Source organism: Penicillium crustosum, assembly GCF_028827405.1.
Source record: "Penicillium crustosum strain IBT 35664 chromosome Unknown utg000002l_segment0_segment0, whole genome shotgun sequence".
Classification (NCBI taxonomy): Eukaryota; Fungi; Ascomycota; class Eurotiomycetes; order Eurotiales; family Aspergillaceae; genus Penicillium; species Penicillium crustosum.
Window position 1 is genome coordinate 1178090 of NW_026623123.1, and position 13560 is coordinate 1191649.

The following is a 13560-nucleotide window of genomic DNA, read 5'->3' on the forward strand; positions in this document are numbered from 1 at the left end:
CTTGTACAATCAATATCGCAGCGAAGAAGTGCAAGTTGTGCCAAGAGTATGATCCCATGATTGCGTAAACCCATCAAGAAACCCTTGGAGCAAACCCAAGCTCATCCACACTCCGGCCTGATAAGCAATTTAGTTACCAGCATCCCGGTACCCGGTGCTGTGATTGTTTGGATAGGGTTTTATGGGATCTTGGTTTGAGTGGGAGTGTCGACGTAGTTGTCAATAATAGTACAATGTTCAGTACCAAGTTCAGGATCTCATCCTTGTTCAGTTCCATGTAACGGAGTTGCTTATATGGTTTTGCATAATGGGGGATTGGTACCCATGTGTCTCCGGGGTCTTTATCCTTCATCCCCGATCTTTGACCCGGTATGAATGTTGCGGTCATTGTTTTGATCGTCAGCGTCATCAATAGCAATTAGCTTCTATTCAAGGTTGTGTGTATTTTTTAAAAAAAGGAAAAAAAAATACTAGCCTTATCTGAAGTTAGGTTGGTATTTATTCTAGCTTTTACCATGTCGTACTAAATAAGCCACCGTAAATATTGTACAATATTTAACATTTACGTTGTACACCCTTAAATTAATGATAGACAATAACAAGTGATAGACTGTACATCGGTGGGTCCATGGCTTAATAGCTGTGGGTCTTGTAATACGCTCGTTGTACCTATATAGGTATTGGAGTGGGGGAAGGTGGGGAGGTGGGACGATGGTGGATGTGTGGCTGGGGAACTTCTCTTTTTTGAAGCCGATGATCGAGTTCTTGCACATGTGATTATTTCGTATGGTGTGATGGATGAGCGGTTCTAGCTTCTTTTAATTGGCTTTTTTCTAGTCGCTCTTTCTGGTTGTTGCTTTGCGATTGCAAAATACTCCGTTGGTGTACTATATATCCCTTGCATGGTCATCGAGGAAGTCATATGAGATGTAAAACGTGATGCACTATCGTGATCACTCTATAGTCTGTACAGCTCGGCAACGTTAGAGCAAATCAATCATAACAAACATATACCGAAATACCCCTAGTACTAACATCGTATCATCTTTTCTCAAACTGCTAACCTTTCCTATGTGACTTCAAAAGTATCACCCCATACCCCATATCATGCAAGTGCGTAGTCGACTCCTGCAGATTCCGATCTGATGACACGGGCGTTTATATGACCCCACATATAAACACATTCCAGCCGGCTCTGGACAACTATGAAACCATGCGGCCTCAGGTGAGGCCGATATGAAGAGAAAGATCAAAGTCCCCTTTCGGAGAGTGTGGCCCCATTTTGCTCGCCAGTAGTAGGTTCCATAGTCTTGCACTAAGCATCACACAGTTCGGTGTGGTCTTGGGTATCTTCCAATGTCACTACAACTCTGAGTCTGCAACTCCTCTCTCGGGCTTGGACCTGAGCATCTACCCATTCAAACAACTGTTTTGACCCTTATCGCGTTTGTTATCGCGTTTGTTGTCACGTTTGTCGCCATGCATCTGGTGTCGACATCAAGCTACCTCAACTTCTAGGCTCTTCCCCGCCATTTGACTAATACTGTTCTTGTAGTGCCTATCAAATACCAACTTGACGTCCTCATGCCCTGTCGCTGCCTGGTGATCTGCGGACATTTCAGAGCTCTTGCTGCTCTTTCAGTCGATTCTCGACCCTGATACACCATTCTCAACATTAACCAAAATAATTATTGACATACGGCCTCATCGTATCCTCCATCTTTTCCCTTTTCGGGGCATCGGTTCTTTCCTCTACCTACTTCAACTTGAACCACACAATCTCATTCTAGTGGCTTGAGGTATCTATTCCTCTATATTTTTCGAGACCCTAAAATGTCTACGGGATACAGAGATTGCAGATGCCTAGTGGAGGGATACGATCAATGTCTCTGCAAATTTTGCAATCGATGCGGCGGTCTGGGTCATACGGTCCTTTACTGCAAAAGGAAATCTCATGGGGGACGAAGTGGAGGGTACATGAGTTTCTCACGCCCTACAAAATCAACGCCCATGAATGATCTTGATCAAATTGATAATCATCGTGAAGTGTGTACCCTATCATTCTAATACTTTTCTTCATCGTTGTGCTGACTGAAGAGCCGCCGTCTCATGATTCACCCAAACCTCCGATGGCCATAATTCAAGCGTCATATGTATCGAAAAATGACCGCCTCTCACAGAGATCAGCAACAGATGAATTTCCAACTGCCAAACGACGAAACTGGAGTGAGGTGGCCGGCAGTGGGATTGAGACCCCGAATCTAGGACCCGTCGATCGGACCTCCATTCTGGAGCACCTTATTTCAAATGTGCGCCTCGAAATGAGCGAAAGATATTCCTCGGTGCTCGAGGAGTACAACATTGCTAAAATACTCGAAGACAGCTTGAGTCCAGCTGTAAAGGACATTTGTGAACAAGGAAAATTTGATCTGACCAGGTATTTTTGACCTTGACAATTTAGAGACAAGTTGCTAATGATCTCTCCTAGTCTCTTGGAAATTGGATAGGACCCAGAAACGAAAAAAGAAGCCGGAATCTACCTTCACATTCTATGGAGAGAAGATGAAACGACGAAACGATTTTGGCTTTACGTCGGACAAGCATGTGTGCTGTGTCTGAGAATCGAGAAACACAAAGATCCCCGGCACCGTTCGAAGAATATGGGACTGCACTACTCGGTGTGGGGCTCTGCCGTTGATATGAAATCAGCCTTTGTCACTCTGGCCATCCTCGATCCCCCATCTTCCACTCAGACGCAGCTAGTTCTCAACCTAGCAGAGATGTGGATGTGCCTAGTATTCCAAACACTGACTTCCCTTCATCTAGGCTCCTGGTTGCCAAAGAACACAAACGCTATGTGGTCGGGTAACCATCTCAATGTTGCATTGCCATTATGGTAAGGCTTCACAGATACCCGAGAGAACAAAGCTATTGCTGACGCAATTGGCGGTAGATCAACCTTTCAGCAATACCTCGCATCTAAGGATTTAGTTATTCGGGCATGGGCGGAACAAACTAGGGATGCATTCAACGACATACGAAACTCGTCTGATCCGGGGATCAGAAATTACTGGTGGGATCTTCACAAAGATCGTATCCTTAAGGCACAGGACACCTGGGGTAAAAAGAAAGCCAGCATGGCTCAAGAATACCTCAAAGGGGCCAAGGCTCTTGTTGTATTGCACTCCGGAAACCATGGAAATCATCAAACTGAAGTCAGAGCCGGTAGTTTCAGGTTCACTGTTTCACAAACGCTTGGACTTGATATCCGTAACGGCAACGAAATCATTCTCCAGTATCATCTAACCTCGACCCCACACCCACACGCTTATGCCCTTTCTGCTTTAAAAACAGATCCTGCTACCCGCTTGGGGGTTTCTATCCGCGGTCAAGATAGCCACGGGGATTTTCATTGCTGGCTAAAAGCGACTGGAGAGTGCAATTTACGAAAAATGAACACACTCGTGGACATTCTGGAAGGCTATTCTACCCTGGAAAGCCAGGGGTTCAAGAGACGTTGGTTTGTTACTAGGTCTTTGAATAGACCGAATAGTGATCCCCCGGGGAGAAATAGGTACACTTGATGTGATACCGACTAGAAGTTCCAGAGTCCAGAATAGTTGCGCAAAAGCCACGAATTTGATTGGGTTCAATTTCGGTTTTTCAGTACAAAAGGAGTGTCGCACATCCTTTATATCGCCCTTGTAGCGCTAATATTCCATCTCGAGGGGATTAAATCACAGTGCAGAGGGCCTGGCATACAATGACTTGGGCGTGGTAACTAAGCGATTTTAATGATGAGTATGTTAAGTTAGCGGTGTAAAGGGGGCTGTGAGACTTGCAATTTAGGGGAGTCTATTGAATTCCCCCAAAAATTATGGGCTTCACGATGATGCTGATAACGAAGTAAAAAAAAAAAAAAAAAAAAGATAGACATAGCATGTCCTGGTTTCGATCCAGGGTCCTATTGTAATTGTTAGTTTGATGTTTTTGGTTGAATTTGGTTGCGGTGAAACGTACCTCCGGGTTATGAGCCCGGCGCTCTTCCCCTGAGCTAACATGCTGATTGGTGGAAAATGCTTTAGTCTAGTGATATATAACTTGCTTTAAAAGAATACATTTTAAGTGATACTATATATAGTAAATAATATGAAGCCATAAGATAACTAGCTACAAATTTACTAGTTAGTAAACGTGTTAAGATCATTTTCTACGATTTTAGATCGCGAACTCCACTTCCATAAATGGCTGACTAAGTTGTGGTTTTACCTGGGCACTGCCGCTTAATTAGACTAGGATGACTCATTTAACTTTTCGCTTTTATATTTAGCTAAACAATTATTATTATTACTACATAAGTGGCAATTTGAAAGGCTCAATCTGGAAACATACTTAGATGTATAGAGTTATAGATTCCAGAATTGTCCAGAAACATAACCCATCAGCATGTTAGCTCAGGGGAAGAGCGCCGGGCTCATAACCCGGAGGTACGTTTCACCGCAACCAAATTCAACCAAAAACATCAAACTAACAATTACAATAGGACCCTGGATCGAAACCAGGACATGCTATGTCTATCTTTTTTTTTTTTTTTGCTATTCTCGGACATGGTACTTGAATACACCTGCCCATGAACATACTCTGCTACATTTGTGGTATCGTATATTCCATATTGTAACTATACTCTATGGCACTTAAGTCGTTGGTGTTCCTACTTGTTGGTTTATTTGTTTTATCCCCCTTATTACTTTAGTCCACGAGTGATTACTTACCTTTTACATACAGTTGTATTGAATATATATATACCCGCTACGTATGATCTAGGGGCATTTAGGTATAATGTTAGTGTTTGATGGTGAGTCACGTCCGTACGTCAGATATTTCAATATCTGCACAGCGAAGAACATGGCGATATCCTGTTAAATCACTGACATGAACACTTCCAATATTTTCAAGTCTGATAATAGCCCTAACTTCAATATTAATTATAACTCACATGTACTCTATTTAATTGGATACTACCGTTTTTACCAAGAATACACAGACTCCCCTCGATCTAATACCTCGCCATAGTTAGCAACGAGCCACACAAACCCTGCTCCGTTCTCATGCTGTGGTGCAACTGGATACTGCCTCAGGCCACCAACTATATAGCTCTACCAACAACACCTAGACACAGTTGAAGTACTTGATCCATGTGCTTGGCTACTACCAGTACCTACAGTATCACACCCTGGGCCTCATACCCCTGATTCGATTGCTCAAAAACAAGACTGTGCAAATCTAAAACCCCGACTGGTCACCGATCATAATGGAGAGGGGAAGATCTCCAAAGTGGGGGCGGAAATCCCCCAATAGCCGGAGTCTCCTATCTGGCATTTATATCCACCAAAGAAACATAAAACTGCTAAAAACTTGTTCATATTTTCAGCATAAATAAAACCCCTTACCTTCATGGGCCCGGGTATTTTTAAGCAAGCAAAATAGCCAACGCCGAGTGGAAAAAGAAAAGAAGAAAAAAAGAGGGTCATTCGGCCAACCTGAAACCAACCTCCAACCAACATCACCCCCAACCCAAAACAAACCACCTATACAGAAAAAAAAAAATGGGCCAAAAGGCCTCTGTCCCACAACCGGGCGCCCAAATCCAAGTCATCGGCGCCGGATTACCACGCACAGGAACCTCATCATTCAGCCAAGCGTTAGAAACCCTCCTGCACGGACCGGTGTACCACTGCGGCACGCAAATATCGAGAGGTCCACCAACAGAGATAAAAAGCTGGATGCCAATTCTACAAAACTGGCTCAAAAAGGACGACAGCACAAGTCGGGAAAAGATGCTCACACTCCTGCGCCGCCGATTGGCCGGCTACGTTGCCATCACCGACTCCCCAGGCTCCGAGCTCATCCCGGAACTCATGGAGCTGTTCCCGGACGCCAAGGTCATCTGTACAACTCGTGACCCTATCTCATGGGAGAAGAGTATGCTCTATGTGCAGAGTTTGACGGGTGTTTGGTTTGCGCGTGCTGTCCTCCTCCCGCTGGACGGGATGAGGCATTTTATCCCGTATGGATATTTGCTTGCAGCTCTCTGGGAGGGGCTTTATGGTGGTGTTGCGGGTCAGCATGGGAGGGAGACTTATGCAAGTCATATTGCTTGGTTGAAGGAGGTTGTACCTGAGGATAGGTTGGTTTTCTTTGATGTCAAGGATGGGTGGGGGCCGTTGTGTGAGGCTCTGGGTGTGGAGGTTCCGGTTGGTGTGCCATTCCCGCGAATCAATGATTCAGAGGCCATTGAGAGGTCTGTAAATCATCATTTACGGAGGGGCCTTACACACTGGGCTTGCATTTTTGGTGTGATTGGTGTCGGGGTGGCGGCTTTTCGCGTGTGGAGGTGAGACGGGAGTGAGATGCACTGTATAGTGTCAGTGGAAGATGAGAGGTGATTATCTGGTTGCGGAGATTGGTATTGTGAATTTGGAGGGGTTTCGGAAACCTTTTGGTGTCGTTGAACTTCAACACTCCAGCGACTTGCATGCCTTGGACGACGTTTGTTTATATCAGGGTGGAGCATCAGTTAAAGACTCATTACGAACAAGCCAGATAGATTGATTTATATACAGTCACTTACATAGCCATTTACACACGAGATTTATGTCATCTATTTCCTTTGGAATATCTTATAGAAGATATGAAACCGAAATACATTGTCCAAATATTATACTTACATGTAAGATTCTATGCACAGCCGCAAACCTTGAAATTCATAAGCGTAAATCCGAAATCATTGATGAGCCCGCTCGAGTGACGGCAGACTCTCGCTTCCATAATCATTTCGTTCGAAGGTAGTTTCGATCTCCGTGTGTGCGAAGATCTTGCCTTGAGGAATAATGCGCTCCTCGCTGGAGTTGCTGGCCGTGCCAATATTGGTACCCATGGGAATATCCTCCTTGCCGTTGACTGTGATCATAGTGAGGCTGTTGGGATCCCTGACCTTGGCGAATCCAGATGGATACCGCGGGGAAGTGTTGTTGTTATTGTTGTTGCTTGACCAAGGGCCATATTTCTTCCCACTGCTGTACTCGCCGATGAAACGTGGCAGGAAGCGGGAGGCGATTGCCTTGAATGATGGGATTGAGGCAGCAAAGATGCCGACGTTGGTTTCGATTACTGTCCAGTACATGGCACCGCTGATGGCGTACGTGGAGTCCTTCGAGCTAAGCATAGTAGGGATGTAAGTGATTCGGATGATCGAGGAGATGCAAGCGCTGTAGAGGGTAATCCATTAGAAAGCGTCTAGGTGGAAGTACTGGGTTACACTCACAAAAGACCAAGACAGAGGATAAAGGCCAGGACAAGCTTCTGCTTCCGAGGCATCTGGAGATGGAGAATGACCTTGATGGGCAAGGTATAAGTTAAGAGATCGGTGACAATGTTCAGGGCGGCGTTGCACAGATAGAAAAGGTTGATGTCGACGCATTTTCCGGGTCCAGTGCCAGTCCAGGCCATGCTAATGGGTTGACATTGGAATGCAGCCACGAGAACGAATGAGGTGGCTTGGGCAATAATAACTCCCATCATAACCCAGGATAGACGAGTGAGGTAGCGATCTCCGAGGCGAGTATAGAACCATAGCACCGAAGTTTTGATGAATCCAAGTGTTGCAAGATAGAACATTGAGCTCAGCCAGACGGCCTGGGGAGAGGTTAGAAGTTTAATACTGTATAAGGTCGGGATCTGTATCCTTACAAAAGCATAATTGACCATGCCGGTCTGGTCAACATATTCAATATGTTGCCCAAGTCCATGTTTGACCGCTAAATAATATTAGCCTTCTGCAGATAGCCGTAGGAAGCAAAAAGTGGAACATACCGACAAGTGTGACAGCAATAAATGACCAAGACAGTGCCTGTTTCCATTAGTTATAACCATTGTTTGATTATGGAGACCATTTTGCCTACACAAGCGCCAACAATAAGGTCTGAAGATGTCAGTATAGTGTTGGTAAAATAGATCAAGCATAATCCACTTACAGTCATCAACGCCCATTTGACCCAAAACATAAATGCGCGCAAAGAGACGAAGGACCAAAACAACGAAGGTCAAGGCGGCAAATGCCACACAGATGCCCACGACTACAGGGCCTTGAGAACCATTGGTAACAGCCATGACGAGAAATATGGAGGGATCAAATAGAAATAAAAAGAGAGGAAAGACCGTAAATTGACATAAAAGAAGGAATTAGTTTAAATGAATGGCATAGGGGGTCGTTCCACATGTCCATACCATGGAGAATGGAGGATCAATATCACTTAAGTATCATTGAAAAACATCAAGAAGAATGGCCTTGGTACCCCGGCCTACAATTTATAAGGATATTTTATCTCAGATGCCCCTGGGACTAGGGAATAAAATGACTGCGCACACCAGATATGCGCATCGTGCATGGATCTAGTAGTCCCTGAGATCCACTGTATACCATCAAAAAGACCGTTGACAAAGAAAAAAAGAAAACATGGTCGGGATTTGCACGGCCTTCGTTTTTACGGCAACACGAGATAGACGAGACTATGTCTACCACTCGAGACCTTTGGTGATCCATGCATGCTAAAATAAGCCCACCGTTTATGTAGAGGGCTCCAGTTTCACCTTATCCAGAGAAAACTACGAAGAGCCTGGGGCGGGCCCTATGATTTGCCACTCAAACACCGAAATGTCATCTCCGATTGTCGAGGTGCAACCGTTGGATATATCATTCTTTGACAAACAAGTCCCAATCCCTGTTCATTGGGACCCTGTTCCGGGAACAAGGAGCCATTGTGTTTTAGCACTAAAGATATCCACCTGAAGATCGGGATGGGATTGGCTCGAGTAGGGGGGCCTAGTCGTTGGTGGACACATTCGACGTCTCGAGGACGATCATTATGAATTTATAACCATTGGAAAATGCATTGCCAAGTTGAACTATTACTTATAAACAACAACAAAGTAAGAAAAACAAGAAAGATGATTCGAGAGAGCGAAAGTGAAAAAGAGTCCGTGGGTCTCGGAAGATTCCCAGTGGAGAGATCTAATTTATTTTTATTATCATGCTCATCAAGATGCCCGATGGTGATCCTAATATTTTAATATGATCTAGGTTGGATACGTTATACGGAGTAAATCGATAACTCTAATCCAACGGACAAAATAAAATTGAATCGAAGTGACTAGAAAACCCACGGAACTACTTGAGAAATTTATGATGAATCCTGCTAAATATTAGATTATACTCTCGAGAGGGGAGCTGAACGATCTGCACGTTTCAAAACCTCAAAAGCTTCTGTCAATGCGCTCACTTACGAAGTATATATGGAGTACGGAGTAATGGACGGTGCCTTGCCCGTGATGCACAGACTGGAGGGCATTCGCCATGCAGCCCACCGATCTCCATGACTCCATTTGCCTCCCGAGCCGTCCTAGAGAGTGGGCCACCTATTGCGACGCCTTGGTAAGCGAGATTGGCTACACTGCAGATGATTTGGAAGTCTGTGCATATATGTGATATGAGGGGAGTAAAATTCTGCACTGCATATTTGTGAGAATGCACAAAGTACGAGGGAATGGAACTTTGATACTCCGTACGCCGTGCAAATATTACATATCACGCCCCCTTTCCGCAAAGAATCTTCGAGACTAGAAGTATGCTATTGCTTCCAAACCATTAAGGATTGAAAAGTATAATATACAACACGTTGTTGAATATTAGTAGCAGGTGATCACTGGGGCTTGGTCTGTCTCATAAAAAAAACCTGTTTTTCTTCTTTTTATCTTCTTTTTGGGGGGAAAACTAGTGGAGAATCAAAAGTCGGAGGCTAACTTGTTTCAAGGCTCTCATCGGAGTCCTAACGCTTCACGGCTTATGCCAAGCGCCTAACACACCTGTGTTGGTGCGTCCCAACGATAATTCACACCGGAGATTAGGTACCTTTTGTATGGACACACCGTACAAAAGGTACAAAGGCACATAATCCATACCATTCATTTCCCTCAATCTTCGAGCTAGCCAAAAATTATTAGAATATTAATATATAATATAAGTAAAACCACTCCGTAGATTGTTCTAAACTAAGGTTACTTCTAAATAATTAATATAAAAGTGTGAGAAGCACATCAAAGAACACCATACGGAGTACTATAAAGATTGTATGTAGAAGTTAGGTGTTCTATTATTTTGAGTGTACTTGATATTTCTTATTAAACCTAATACCTATTAGCTACCTAGGTAACTAAAGTCCTTTCACCTTTCGCAAACAGAATAACATGTACTCCGTACAAGGCTGAGAAAAAAATAAATGTTGGGGTTTGGGCTCTTTGTATCTTTAATATGAGAATATCATATAAAAGATACTTATTAGTCAAAAGTTCTTCATCCACTAGAAACCCTCGGAAGTCATTTTGCACAATTGCGACGTCGTTTTCACCACCGAACTATTCCAGGGGTTCTACCTGCAACACCAACAAGGGGAAGAATATCTAAACAAAACACTTTCAAAAATAGGCCAGGTTCAAAAAGACCTCTCAAGCCGCATAAGTGACCCTTCTTGTATTGGATATCCTGATTCCTTTCCCACATCGATTTCAAGGGAACGCACTCGGCATATGCATGCGGGTTCATAACACTCTCGCACGAGGGCTGGGCCGTCATCACCTGCAGCTTCACATACAGAGACCAGTGAGAAGCACTGGTTATTCCATAGTGGAGAACGCCAGCCTCCCGCTCCACAGTCTTAGTGCGAGGTATGTACGGAGTACTTCGTTGTGCGTCTGGCCCTGCGCAAATGAGGCCTGAGAACCCCAGAGGCTTTGTCTCGCACTCGGCAAGGAACTCACAAGCATCTGATATCCTGTGCTGACCACTGTCCCAAAATATTCGTGGGCAACGGGCGCCTTTTCCTGACGGAGCGTGCCGAACCCGCACGGCCCCCTTTGACAGCTGGCAACGTCTTTCTCCATATTCAGAAAATCGTTACTACTTTAGGCAGCTATGCTACGATGGAGTCGGTATTTGATAGGGATATGCGTAGCGGTGGACCAACCACAAGGCTGCGATGCTGAATGAGCAAGCGGAGTCGCAATGCCTCTGCAATTCACCAATGCGCTTAGCGCAAGGACTAGCACAAAGGGGGAAGGCCAGATGCAGTGAGATGCCACATGCTGAGAATATCTTCAACCGTTTAGACCTAGCTTGGTCTAGGCTTGCACAATCCTCAGGGAAACACTGCGTGCTCGCGGGTGCTGTTCGCTCGACATAGCCCCTTGGCCAATGCTCTTTGGCCAATGGCCTTCTGGCTCTTACTACAATGGATATCGTGTTTAATGCGAACGGTAATTTGTGGTTCTTTAGTTCTTGAGGGGCTATTTCCCCCTCTCAGTCAAATAGACGCGTTTTCACCTTCCATGTACCAGCATCTCTAAATCTGCCATGGGTCTTGCGGAAAATGTCCTGTCACTGGTGACGGTGACCAATGTCATCTTGGGTCTTGTGGCCTATGTCGCGCTCAAGTTTAGCTGGCAAATTATCTATTATCGCTTCTTCAGTCCGCTTGCAAAGTTCCCCGGCCCCTTCTGGGGCTCTGTAACTCGTCTCTGGATCGCATGGCATAATCTACAGGAGACCGAGGTACCAACTGTTTATGCGCTTGCTCAGAAATATGGTTGGTCTTGACCCTATCTCCAACAGGGATATGATTTCTAACAAGTAAATTCCCTCAGGCCCTGTTGTTCGCATTACCCCAACATTGTTGTTGGTCAGCGATCATGAAAAGCTTCCGGAAGTCTACCACCGCAATGCAGACAAGACCGGACACTATATCACTGGAAGTTTTGGCGAGACCGAGTCTCTGTTCAACATGAGGTCCCACAAGACCCATGCCGTGTTCAGAAAACATGTTGCCGGACCGGTACGACGATGTACGAGTTCATTTGCAGATATCAAAAACTGACCCCCAACGCAGTACAGCTTCAGCAACATCAAAAAAATGGAGCCACTACTTGATGCGCGCATCAATGCGTGGACCACTAAACTAAATGAAAAGTTCGCAAAGAGCGGCGAAGCCTTTGACTTCGCCTGGTGGGCAGTGTAAGCAGCACACAAGCCGAATGAAACAAACCCCCCAACTAACAATACAAACAGCTACATGGCCTACGACATCATCAGCGAAATCGGCTTCGGCGAGCCCTTCGGTTTCATCGAAAAAGGCGAAGATATCGGCGGCCTAATCCAAGGCTTCCACGACGGCCTCCCAGCCTTCGGCCTCCTAGCCCGCCTACACCCCTTCACCTCATGGATAAAAACTACCTTCCTGAAAAAGTACCTCGTCGCCAAGCCAGAAGATAACTCCGGAATTGGCGTGCTAATGCGCTTCCGCGACCGCCTCATCGATCAACGCATTAAAGACATCCAAGACGGCAGGAAATCAGATCGCACAGACCTGCTCCAGACATTCCTCGACGCTCTTACCGAAGACGGCAAACCCCTTGATCTGGAGTACATCCGCGCGGAAGTCCTGCTCGTCCTCCTCGCTGGCGCTGACACAACAGGCACCGCCTTCCAGGCCATGGTGCAGTTCCTCCTAACCCACCCGGGGGCGTACAAGCGTATGATGGAAGAAATTGATAACGCTGTCCGTAAGGGCCTTATCTCAGATATGCCTCAGTACGATGAGGTGCTAGAGCACCTGCCTTACTATGTTGGCTGTGTGAAGGAGACTATGCGTCTGTGTCCGTCTGCGCCGAATATCTTCCCCCCGCTATGTCCCTGAGCCGGGACTTGATCTGTATGGTCGTTTTGCGCCGGCGGGTACGGAGATTACCTGTAACCCGTACCTTGTGCATCGGGATCCGAAGCTTTATGGGTATGATGCCGAGGAGTTTAAGCCTGAGAGGTGGCTGGATGTTGAGAGGGCGAAGTTGTATAACAAGTATAACTTTTCGTTTGGGTATGGGTCGCGTGTTTGTTTGGGGAGGGATATTGCTATGATGGAGTTGTTTAAGGGCCCTTTGCAGGTGAGTTCTTTTCCGACTTTCCTACAATTTATTGAAGTGGCTGCTAATGTGACGTTTAGTTCTTCCGTCAGTACAGACCACAGACTGTACAGGGTAAACCTGGGGCTAAGTTCATGGTCAAAGGTGGGATTGGCTACTGGAGAGACGTGTGGTTGACTATTTCTCCGCGGGCAGAGGTGAAGGCTGAGTGACAGCTTGATGCGCTTTGGAGGGAATGATTATTGTCGAACTCGATCTACAGATAATCCCGGTAGAAGACGCATTCTAAATTGCATAGGGTTTATCTCAAAAATCTTCGTTTCTCAGTTTTCTCCCTCTATTACATGTAGCCCCCTCAGCAAAATGAAGTCACTATGTTTCCTGCTAACTTAGAAATAAGGCAAGGACGATACGTGAGGTGGAATACAATAGCATTGACCGAAAGGGAGCTATATGTAAATGAGAACTATAGTATGAACACAACAAACAAGATGCAAGCCAGGACAAGTTTTGTTGAATGCTTTTGATAACCAG

At 45.4% G+C, this 13560-nt stretch overlaps 4 protein-coding genes across 4 annotated transcripts; 3 read left to right on the forward strand and 1 right to left on the reverse strand.

Moving 5' to 3' along the window:
* Nucleotides 1-2129: 2129 nt before the first annotated feature.
* Nucleotides 2130-2869, forward strand: N7487_003961 (uncharacterized protein; the record flags this gene model as incomplete). The annotated part of the gene is made up of 3 exons (XM_056871708.1): nucleotides 2130-2396; nucleotides 2508-2782; nucleotides 2827-2869. 3 exons carry the CDS (start codon nucleotides 2130-2132, stop codon nucleotides 2867-2869), a joined length of 585 nt encoding a protein of 194 aa, XP_056729428.1.
* Nucleotides 2870-5606: 2737 nt separating this feature from the next.
* Nucleotides 5607-6398, forward strand: N7487_003962 (sulfotransferase family protein; the record flags this gene model as incomplete). Its single annotated transcript, XM_056871709.1, has 1 exon — nucleotides 5607-6398. One exon carries the CDS (start codon nucleotides 5607-5609, stop codon nucleotides 6396-6398), a length of 792 nt encoding a protein of 263 aa, XP_056729429.1.
* Nucleotides 6399-6784: 386 nt separating this feature from the next.
* Nucleotides 6785-8169, reverse strand: N7487_003963 (putative integral membrane protein Pth11-like; the record flags this gene model as incomplete). The annotated part of the gene is made up of 6 exons (XM_056871710.1): nucleotides 6785-7268; nucleotides 7325-7695; nucleotides 7750-7817; nucleotides 7873-7909; nucleotides 7962-7981; nucleotides 8034-8169. 6 exons carry the CDS (start codon nucleotides 8167-8169, stop codon nucleotides 6785-6787), a joined length of 1116 nt encoding a protein of 371 aa, XP_056729430.1.
* Nucleotides 8170-11464: 3295 nt separating this feature from the next.
* Nucleotides 11465-13238, forward strand: N7487_003964 (cytochrome P450; the record flags this gene model as incomplete). The annotated part of the gene is made up of 6 exons (XM_056871711.1): nucleotides 11465-11696; nucleotides 11755-11942; nucleotides 11997-12121; nucleotides 12176-12697; nucleotides 12747-13047; nucleotides 13107-13238. 6 exons carry the CDS (start codon nucleotides 11465-11467, stop codon nucleotides 13236-13238), a joined length of 1500 nt encoding a protein of 499 aa, XP_056729431.1.
* Nucleotides 13239-13560: the final 322 nt, after the last annotated feature.